Source organism: Loxodonta africana, chromosome 3, assembly GCF_030014295.1.
Source record: "Loxodonta africana isolate mLoxAfr1 chromosome 3, mLoxAfr1.hap2, whole genome shotgun sequence".
NCBI lineage: Eukaryota > Metazoa > Chordata > Mammalia > Proboscidea > Elephantidae > Loxodonta > Loxodonta africana.
The window spans coordinates 79,790,153-79,802,112 of NC_087344.1; the positions used below are offsets into that span (position 1 = coordinate 79,790,153).

Genomic DNA, 11,960 nt, shown 5'->3' on the forward strand with positions numbered 1-11,960 from the left:
AGAAAATTTATTAAGTTTGCTAATATTTGTAATTTATAAAAACCAATAGTATTTCTCTAAAATAGCAATAACCTATTTTTTTATTAGAAAATGTATTGAAAATAAGATGCCATTCATAATAATAATAAACACATTTCCTATAAGTAATTAACCTAACAAAAAAAAGAAAACTTTTACAGAGAAAAATATTAAATTCTATAAAGGAATGAAATAAAATCTGTCTTACTAGATGGAGCTATGGCACTGAATCAGAAGTATAGACAGCAGGATGGATAGATCTTTAAAACAGTATCAGATATAAAAAGTGGCAATGAAGTGAGATTTATCTCACAAAACTGTTTATGTAAATTAAATATATGCATTAAAACATGCACTACGAGGATACATACACACCCAAGGACATACGCCAAAGACATTATCAGAGTGCTTATTCCTGATAGCGTAATGAGGGCAAACAAAGAGTCCAGTATAGACTGAAGATAATGGTGTGTCATGAAGTGTCAAATGAAGTTACTTCAACTTTCAGTCTCTTGGGGAGTCTAAAATAACCAAAAATATGTGTAGTGGGAGTAAGAAAGGGGTACACCTGGAGAGATAGAAGGATGAAGTCAGAAAGTGAGATGAATGGATTAATGAATTCAGAGGCAAGCGATGGCAAGGTCCAGGATTTGGCCATGGAGAGAGTGGTCAAAAGGACATTAGAGTCGAAGAAGTCAGAAAAATGAGAGACTAAGGTATTTAATGATAAGTCATTCACATGGTCATTGAAGTTATTTTGAAAAATGGCAAGTATAGGGATAGAGAGAAACACTGGGATTCATGTGTCAAAGCCTTTGATAAATGAGGGGAAGTAACTAGGGTATTGGCAGATGGAAGGAATGAGGAAAGGTTGAGTATGGTGGAATTAAATGACATAAGCATCTGTTTTTTCCTGCTCTTGTGATTTGGTCTGACAACCACCTGATGGGGTACTTGTGTGGCTCTACCAAGGCACAGAGGGTCATATGATGGATATTTCTATTGAAGAGCACCGAAACATAGAGTTCTTGATTTTCACATTGTAAAACAGAGAAAGAGTTGAACTAGAGGGGCCAGATAGTCTTCTTGAGTGCCAGTTCATCCCAACTGGTAATAGTTGATTATTGTGTCATATTAAGGATTTGGAATCCCCCTCAAGCTGAGTGGGAAAGAGAAATGGGACAATTATCAATACCTTTGTGCGAGAAGAATGGGATATAACCATCTGTTTGAGCACATTCAGACAAATAGTACTAGGGAGACTTCATCTCTCAGAGGTTTTGGGACTGGGGTTGATGTGGTATAAATGGATTTTTGCTAGACTTGTGGGTGACCATTTTGTCTGCTGAGGGGTTTGGAATGAGAGTAGGGAGGTTGCATATGAGAATTTTACATGCTACTTTTTTTTTAAGGCATTGTATTACATGCTGCATATACATTGACTATTTCTTATAAAATCCCTGAGAAATGAGTATTATTAGCTAAGTTTTATACATGAGAAGACTGAGGCTCAGAGAGGTTAATAATTTGCTCAAGATTACACAGCAGACAAGTAGTGGGGCCAGAATTAAAATCCTAGCCTATCTGCCTCCATAGCTGACGTTCTTGTCAGGCTACCATAATTTAGGTGACATTTATATGAATGTGGTTCTTTTATAGGCCTTACTATGTTGATGCTTCTAGAGCAGAACCAAAGCTGGGTTTCAGAATTTATCCTGCTTGGCTTCTCCAGTGACCCCACCTCCAACAGAATCCTCTTCATTGCCTTCCTTCTCCTGTACCTGAGTGCAATCCTGGGCAATGGGCTTATTGTCACTCTGATCTGCCTGGATTCACATCTCCACACTCCCATGTACTTCTTTCTCTGTATCCTCTCCCTATTGGATATGGGCTATGTCACCACCACCATGCCCCAAATGCTGGTCCACCTTCTTGCTTATTCTCGGACTATCTCCTTTGCCGGCTGTTGGCTGCAGATGTACATGTTTGGTGCTCTGGGTCTGACTGAGTGCATCTTCTTTGTGGTCATGGCCTATGACCGATATGTGGCCATTTGCTACCCACTGCGTTATACTGTTATCCTCAGCTGGGACCTGTGTACACAACTGGCAGCTGGGTCCTGGACCTGTGGTTTCTTCTTCTCTCTAATTCACACCTTCCTCACCATGAGACTACCCTACTGTGGGCCCAACGTTGTCAACCACTACTTCTGTGAAGGCCCCTCAGTACGGAGTTTGGCTTGCATGGACACCCACCTCATTGAGATGGTGGACCAAGTCATCACTGTATTTGTAATCGTTACTCCACTGTCCCTCATTTTGGCCTCTTATATTCATATTGCCCTGGCCATTCTCAAGATCAAATCCACTAGGGGCCGTTGTAAGGCCTTCTCTACCTGTGCTTCCCACCTGACTGTGGTCACACTCCTCTATACTCCAGCCACTTACATCTATATGAAACCCAAGTCCAACTACTCCCCGGAACGTGACAAGCGGATATCACTCCTTTACAATGTCTTTGCTGCTATCCTCAATCCTGTGGTCTATAGTCTGAGGAACAAGGACATCAAGGGAGCTTTTCTCAAGGTGATGGAGCGTGGCAGGGTGACCTGGTGAACTGGGATCCAAAAGAGGCCTGGGGTAGAATGTCCAATGCTGAGGGAAGGGACAGTATCTATAATGTCCTCAATCAACATTGTACATTTGATCCAGTGGAACAAATATGGCACATTGAACCAACATGGCAGTATTGATCAACTTGCTATTTTGCGGCACAATAACAAACATCTTCATAATCTCAGTGGCCTACAGCAGCAAAGGTTCATGTATTGCTCATGTTCCATATCAACTGTAGGTTGACTACGGCCTTCTGTAGTCTCAGATCCAGTCTGAAGAAGAAGCCCTACCTAGAACATGCCATTCTTGTGACAGAAAGAAAGGAAAAACAGCTAATTAACAAAACAAAACAAAATAAAATAAAACAATGACTCTTAAGTCTTGCACTCAGAAGTGACACATCTCTTTGTTCACATTCCATTGGTCAAAGCAAATCACATGGTCAAGCCTGATGGTAAAGGTGTAGGAAGTATTTTCTTCCCACAGAGAAGTAACGCAACTGATAGTAAAAGTGGACAGGGATATATAATCCCTTTATTGGGAGGGCAGTAAATTATAGAGATAACAATTTAATTAACCATAATGGCACAGGAGCCAACCCTGAAAATTAAACCAATGGCATATGGAACCAATACCATCCAAGGGCATGACTTGATGCACAGAACCAATGTGGTTCATGGGATTTATGTGATATACTGTGTACTGTGTTATGGAAAAAATACAGGACTTCACATAAGTGACCTGGGCTCTAGTCCCAACCTTGCTAACTTGCTGTGTGACTTTGGGCAATTTACTCCTTTCCTCTAAACCTCATTTCACTCAGCTATAAAATGAACAGCTTGATTATAATGGTCTTTAAGGCCCCTTGTGACTATAAAATTTTATACCACAGTCAATGGAGTGGGCAAAAGGCATGAAAGTTGAATGCAATAAGTTTGTGAAAGTCCTCTGTGAACCATATGGAGAGTAAGAAAATCATAATAAGCAGGACGTATAGCAGTGACTCTTATTCTTTCATGGGATCAAAATGACATATGGGGCTGTCTTAGTTATCTAGCACTGCTATAACACAAACACAATAAGTGGATGCCTTTAACAAAGAGAAAATTATTCTCTCACACTCTAGTAGGTTAGAAGTTCGAATTCAAGGTGCCAGCTCCAGGGGAAGGCTTTCTCTCAGCTCTGGAGGAAGGTCCTTGTCATCAATCTTCCCCAGTCTAGTAGCTTCTCAGCTCAGGGATCCCATGTTCAAAGGACACACTCTGCTCCTGCCACTACTTTCTTGTATATTTTCAAAGTATCACCATACAAGATGCTTACTTATTACAAAGGAAAAATAGTAACTTTACAAGGAAAAAGTCTGTCAAACATTACCTTAACCAAGTGAGGAAACTTAACATATTGATATCATATACCTCTTGATATGATGGACTAACATCACTTCTGTGGTATTGTCAAAAATAAAATCAACCAAAAGCAAACCCGTTGCTGTCAAGTTGATTCCGACTCATTGCGACCCTAAAAGACAAAGTAGAACTGCCCCATAGAGTTTCCAAGGAGTGCCTGGCTGATTCAAACTGCTGAACTTTTGGTTAGCAGCCATAGCACTTAACCACTATGCCACCAGGGTTTCCTGGTGCATAACCTCAATCTACTCATGAGGAAACATCAATCAAATCCAAACTGAAGGACATCCTACAAAATAACCGTCCAGTAATCCTGAAAAATAGCAAAGTTGTGGAAGACAAACTGAGGAATTGCCACAGATTGGAGGAGAAAGGGAGACATAATAATTAAATGCAATATGGGACCCTGGATTGGCCCTTAGTCAAGCAAAACGGCATCAGTGGAACAGCTGGCCAATTTTTTAAAAAACTAATTCATTTTATTTTTGTTTTTGTTGAGAATATACACAACAGAACATACACCAATTCAACATTTTTTACATGTATGATCCAGTGACATTGATTACATTCTTCAAGTTGTGCAACCATTCTCACCCTCACTGCTCCCTAAGTTACCTATCTAATCTTTCAAGTTGCTGTTGTCAATTTGATGCCATATAGATAGATCTTGAAAAAGCACAATGCTCAAGGCAGACTTTTTTTTTTTTTTTTTTTACTATTTAAGCTATTGTTTGGTTTTAAGAAGAATTCAGGGAAATTTTTGGTTTAAGGTTTACAGATTATCCCAGGGCAATAGTTTCAGGGGTTCATCTAGCCTCCATGGATCCAGAAAATCTGGATTTCATCAGAATTTGAAATTCTGTTTTGCATTTACTCCCTTTTGAGCAGAATTCTTCTATCAAATCTTTGATGAACAACTGGCCAATTTTGTTTAAGTCCTGTAGATTAGTTAATATCAGTGTTAATTTCCTGGTTTGGGTGATTGTAATATGGTTTTGTAAGATGTTAACATTAAGGAACTTGGGTGAAGGGTATATGGGAATTCTGTGTACTGTTTCTTAAACTTTTTTGTCAATCTAAAATTATTTAAAAACAAAAAGTTAAAGTTTTGTAAAACTACCTTTCATGTTAGTGTACATTTACTAAGTCACCGTATGTAAAATCATGTTGTACATATCACAGCACTGATCAGAATATCTTTCATATTGAACAAGGGGGAAAGTATCAAGGTTATTTAGCAGAAACAGAAAGGGCAAAATAAGTGAATTCAGAGATGTATGTATATATTGTCTATTGAGGCCTTTGGAGAAATAGAAAAAAACAAAATGTGAATACTAGAGAAGGTTAATATATTTATCACCACAGAGGTAGAGTAGGCTGAGAACACAGTTGGAGATTGTCCAATAGAGTAGAAGTTCCCCATGGTAAATGGGATGCTAGTAATCCACGGGATGCAGTGGCATCACAGTTAATCAGCTATCGCTGTGGTTGTTTGGAATGAAATGCTAACTGAAGTGGACACTGGGAGCTTAAGTGGCCGCTGTGCCTGACCATATGGAAATCTATAAAAGGACTGACCAAAAAAGGATTCTGGTGTGGGATAAACTCTTTCAAGTTCACTTGATTGGTCACAGACAGGAAAAGATAAGCTCAGGTCCATTAACTTGAAGGTTAAGCCCAATTTACAGTCTAAGAACTATAGAGCTTTCATGATAGCAGTAATAGAATCTCTTATTTCTCGTAGTCACAAGAATGATGTTCTCATAGTCAAAAGAATGGGGTTGCTAAATTATAGCAGGAGAACTGAAAATCTCGTCAAGTTTCTCATGTGAAAGTGAATGCATTGATTAGGAAAAAATGCAGTCCTGAAACCTGGAATGAGACTTCCACCTGGTTATTTTGGGCTTCTTATGCCACTGAACTAACAGGCAGAATAAAGAGCTAATCTACTTGCAGGAGTAATTGATCTTGATTACAAGGGAAAATTGTGGTGCTGCTACAAAATTGAGGCAAGAAGGCCTATGTATGGAACCCACGGAATTCTCCAGGGCAACTCTTAGAACTTCTATGTCCAAGAGTGAAGGTTAATGGGAAAATACAGCAACAAGAGAGACAGAGAATGAGAAAAAGAAGAAGAGAAGGAGGATTACTGAGGCCTCAGATTCTTCAGGAATGAAGGTTTTGGTCACTCCATGAGGTAAATAACCCAGAGAAGCTGAGGCTTTGCTGAGGGCAAGGGACATATGGAATGAGTAGTTGAAGAAGAAAACTGTGGATACCAGCTATGACTTCACGACCAATTACAGAAACAAGAACTATAACAGCTTTGAATACTTTCTGCATGCTTGTAACATGCATATGTTTATTTGTGTATAATAATCATTCTCTTCTTTCTCATTCCCATTTAAAAATTATTTTATATATGTATCATTGAAGATGAGGTGGCAGAGTAGTCAGACATTTCCTGTGGTCACTCTTACAACAAAGACCAGAAAAAAAAAAGTGAATTGATTATATATGACAAGCTAGGAGCTCTGAACATCAAAGGCAAAGTTGAGGAATCAGACTGAGTGGCAAGGGGAGGGGAAAATGGTTCAGAAGCAGCAAGGGGTTGCCAGACTTGACCTAGCTGGAACCAGCTCCCTGCAGGCAGATGCCACTGCTGCCGTGAGTACGGTGAAGCAAGTGAAGTTGTTCAGGATGGGTTTCTCACATCAGGGGAGGCCGAATGGCAGAGAGTCTGCTCAACACTCCAGAGCAAGTGAGAAGTGGCCCACAATCGGTGGCAAATAATAAGTACCTGCATTTAACCTACCATGATCCAGAAATATCCCTTCAGGAAAAACGTCTCACCCACTTATCTGCTCCCTTCCCACTCTTCACTGGGTCCCAGCCAGGTGCATCCCCTGTGGTGGTAGAAGGACCCTGCACTTGCCCTGAGCCATTCTCCAGGCCTTGGAGAGGGAACAAATAATCTGCTAGACCCCCTAAGCTGGGAAGTCAGGGCAGAAACAGCTCCTTCGCCTAGGCACAGGCATAAGGGGTCCATGGCCTTTGAATACCTTTCATGCCTGCATAGATCTGTGTGGGCCCATTTCAACAGCATAGGCCCTCATTAGCACAGCGTGACAGGGTATAAACCTGAAGTCTAACTTCAACTGTTTCAGCTACGTGGTGGAGAGATAAGTTCATGTCATTTGACACCGTTCTGCCTATTAAGCACAGTCCTTACCTACCCACATCAGGGGCCTGAGGACTGGTGGCTCTACCCATGACACCTAGCCACCCACTACATGGGTCCAAGTATAAGTGGTGCCTCCCAATCCTTACAGCCAACAGCATTGGATGCCCATAGTCTGGATGCAAAACCCACTCACTTACGCACCCTAGGGAACAGGGACACGCTTTCTTCACAGACACTTAGGGTGATTGTCAGCCCCTGCCTTGCTCAGCATGTGACCCCCAACAGTACCCAGATACTGTGCCTACACCAATCACCCCTGCTCATCTAGGACTGTAGGTGAGACCCTGTACCACACACTTGGTGACTAACTATTTGGACACCTGAGCTGAATTCACATAAGAAAATTGAATGGATTCCTGGGCTCGCATACTTAGTATCAGCTCTAACCACCTGGTGACAGGACGATAGAGCTTCAAAAGTGCCAGTAATCAAACTAGCTCATGAGCAGCTTATTTGAGCATATCAAAACAAAACAAGAAGCTAGAATACAGTAAGCAAACATAAAATAAATAAATACAATAACCTATTAATGGCTCAGAGACAACAGTCAATATCAAATCACGTAAAGAGGAAGACCACGATGGCTTCAACAAGCTTCCAAAACAAGAATCAAGAAATATTCTGGATGAAGAGAACTTCCTGGAATTACTGGAGGTAGAATACAAAAGATTAATATACAGAACTCTTCAAGAGATCAGGAAGGAAATTCAGGCAAAATGCAGAACCAGCCAAGAAACGCACAAACAAAGCATTAGAGGAACTTAAGCAGATTAGACAAGAGCATAATGACAAATGTAATGGGCTGCAAGAATCTGTAGAGAGACAGCAAACAGAAATTCAGAATATTAACAATAAAATTTCAGAATTAGACAACTCAATAGAAGGTCACAAGAGCAGAACTGAGGCAATGGAAATCAGAATTAGTGAGATTTAAGACAAAGCACTTGGCACCAACATATTTGAGGAAAAATCAGATAAAAAAATTTCAAAAAATGAAGAAACCCTAAGAAGTATGTGGGACTCTATCGAAAGGAATAACCTACCAGTGATTGGAGTACCAGAAAAGAGGGGGGATAATAGAAAATACAGAGAATTGTTGAAGATTTTTAGCAGAAAACTTCCTTGATATTGTGAAAGATGAGAAAATATCTATCCAAGATGCTTTTCAAACCCCACACAAGGTGGATCCCAAAAGAAAGTCACCAAGACATATTATAATCAAACTTGCCAAAACCAAAGGTAAAGAGAATTTTAAGAGTGGCTAGGGATCAACAAAAAGTCACCTACAAAGGAGAATCAATAAGGCTAAGCTCGGACTACTCAGCAGAAACCATGCCAGCAAGAAGGCAATGGGATGACATATATAAAGCCTTGAAGGAAAAAAAAAAAAATTACCGGCAAAGAATTATATATTCAGCAATACTGTCTGTCAAATATGATGACAAAATTAGGACATTTCCAGATAAACAGTAGTTTAGGGAATTTGCAAAAATCAAACCAAAATTAGAATGTCAATAACATCATATAACCCAAAACTAGAACACCGATATCAGATATCAACCCAGACAGGAAAATCAAAAAATAAATCAAAGCTAAAACACTGAAAACAGGAAAACAAAGATGTTACTATGTAAAAGATGACAACATCAAAACAAAAAAGTGGGACTAAAAAAATGTAGTCATAGATCTTTCATATGAGGAGTAAGTCAAGGCAATATAAAGAAATAAAAGATTGGTTTAAACTTAGGCAAATAGGGGTAAATATTAAGGTAACCACAAAGGAAACTAACAACCCTACACATCAAAATAAAAAACAAGAAAATCATAAAGACTCAGCAAATACAAAATCAACAACAATGAAAAAGAGGAAAAGAAAATATATAAAGAAAAACAACTCAGCACAGAAAATTAAATGGAACAAAGAAACTGTCAACACACACACACACACACACACAAAGGCATTAAAAGTACAGCACTAAACTCATACCTATCAATAATTATGCTGAATGTAAATGGACTACATGCACCAATAAAGAGACAGAGACTGGCAGAATGATTAAAAAAATACCATCTGTCTATACCCTGCCTGCAAGAGACACACTTTAGACTTAAAGACACAAGCAAACTAAAACTCAAAGGATGGAAAAAAAAAATACATCAAGCAAACAACAATCAAAAAAGAGGAGTAGCAATATTATTTCAGACAAAATAGACTTTAAAGTAAAATCCACCACAAAGGATAAGGAAGAACACTATATAATTAATCATTAATCAATACACCAGGAGGACATAACCAAAATAAATATCTATGCACCCAATGACAGGGCTCCAATACACATAAAACAAACTCTAACAACATTGAAAAGAGAGATAGATAGCTCCACAATAATAGTAAGAGACTTCAACACACCACTTTTGGTGAAGGACAGAGCATCCAGAAAGAAGCTCAAAAAAGATCTAAATGCCACAATCAACCAACTTGACCTCATAGACGTATACAAAACACTCCATCCAACAGCAGCCAAGTATACATTCTTTTCCAACGCACATGGAACATTCTCCAGAATAGACCACATATTAGGCCATAAAGCAAGCTTTAACAGAATCCGAAACATAGAAATATTACAGGGCATCATTTCTGACCATAAAGCCATAAAAGAAAAAATCAATGACAAAAACACAAGGAAAAAAAAAATCAAACATATGGAAACTGAACAACACCTTGCTCAAAAATTACTGGATCATAAAAGAAATTAAGGACGGAATAAAGAAATTCATAGAATCAAATGAGAATGAAAACACACCTTACAAGAACCTTTGGGAGAAAACAAAAGCAGTGCTCAGAGGTCAATTTATAGCAATAAACGCACACATCCAAAAAGAAGAAAGGGCCAAAATAAAAGAATTAACCCAAAAACTCAAAGAAATAGAAAAAAAAAAACAGCAAAAGAAGCCCTTGAGCACCAGAAAAAAGCAGATAATACAAAACTAGAGCAGAATTAAATGAAACAGAGAATGGAAAAAAAAATGGAAAGAGTTAACAAGACCAAAAGCTGGTTCTTTGAAAAAATTAACAAAATTGAAAAACCATTTTCCACACTGATAAAAGAAAAACAGGAGAGGAAGCAAATAACCTGAACAAGAAATGAGATGGGCTATATCACAACAGACCCGAGGGAAATTAAAAGAATTGCAACAGAATACTAGAAAAATTATTCACGAACAAATTTGAAAACCTAGAAGAAACGGACAAATTTCTAGAAACACACTACTTATCTAAACTAACACAGAGGTAGAACAACTAAATAAATCTATAACAAAAGAAGAGATTGAAAAGGTAATTAGAAAACTCCCCCCAGAAAAAAACCCTGGCCCTGACAGCATCACTGGAGAATTCCACCAATTTTTCAAAGAAGAGTTAACACCACAACAACTAAAGGTATTTCAGAGCATAGAAAAGGATGGAATATTCCCAAACTTATTCTATGAAGATAGCCTAACCATGATACCAAAATCAGGTAAAGGCACCACAAAAAAAGAAAATTACAGACCAATATCCCTCACGAACTTAGATGTAAAAACCCTCAGCAAAATTCTAACCAATAGAATTCAACAATATATCAAAAAAAAAAAAAAAAATTCACCATGACCAAGTGGGATTCATACCAGGTATGCAGGAATGATTCAACATTAGAAAAACAATCAATGTAATCCACCACATAAATAAAACAAAAGACAAGAACCACATGATCTTACCAATTGATGGAGAAAAGGCATTTGACAAAGACCAACACCCATTCATGTTAGAAATTCTCAGCAAAATAGGAATAGAATGGAAATTCCTCAACATAATAACGGGCATTTATACAAAGCCAACAGACAACATCATTCTAAATGGAGAGAATCTGAAAATACTCCTGTTGAGAATGGGAACCAGACAAAGATGTCCTTTATCACCACTCTTATTCAACATTGTGCTGCAGGTACTAGTCAGAGCAATTAGGCTAGAATAAGAAATAAAGGACATCCAAGTTGGTAAGGAAGAAGTAAAAATATCTCTATTTGCAGAAGATATGATCTTATATACAGAAAACCCTAAAGAATCCACAAGAAAACTACTGGAACTAATAGAAGATTTCAGCAGAGTATCAGGATACAAGATAAACATTCCTCTACACTGAAAAAGAGAACATCGAAGAAGAAATCACCAAATCAATACCATTTACAATAGCCCCCAAGAAGATAAAATACTTAGGAATACAACTAACCAGAGACCTAAAAGACCTATACAAAGAAAACTACAAGGCACTACTGCAAGAAACCAAAAGAGGCCTACATAAGTGGAAAAACATACCTTGCTCATGGATAGGAAGGCTCAACATTGTGAAAATGTCTATTCTACCCAAAGCAATCTACAGATACAATGCAATCCCGATACTAATCCCAGTGGTATTTTTTAATGAGATGGAGAAACAAATCACAAGGAAAGGAAAGAGGCCCTGGATAGGTAAAGCATTACTGAAAAAGAGCGACAAAGTAGGAGGCCTCACACTACCTGATTTTTGAACCGATTATACTACCACAGTAGTCAAAACAGCTGGCACTGGTGCAACAACAGATACATAGACCAATGGATCAGAATTGAGAATCCAGACATAAATCCATCCACCTATGGGC

General features: G+C 38.5%; 1 protein-coding gene across 1 annotated transcript; it reads left to right on the forward strand.

The window, feature by feature from the left end:
• Window positions 1–275: 275 nt before the first annotated feature.
• On the forward strand, window positions 276–2,955 carry LOC100677660 (olfactory receptor 2A12-like). Its single transcript, XM_003415338.3, has one exon. The coding sequence runs from the start codon at window positions 1,686–1,688 to the stop codon at window positions 2,631–2,633; it is 948 nt and encodes a 315-aa protein (XP_003415386.1). The 5' UTR covers window positions 276–1,685; the 3' UTR covers window positions 2,634–2,955.
• Window positions 2,956–11,960: the final 9,005 nt, after the last annotated feature.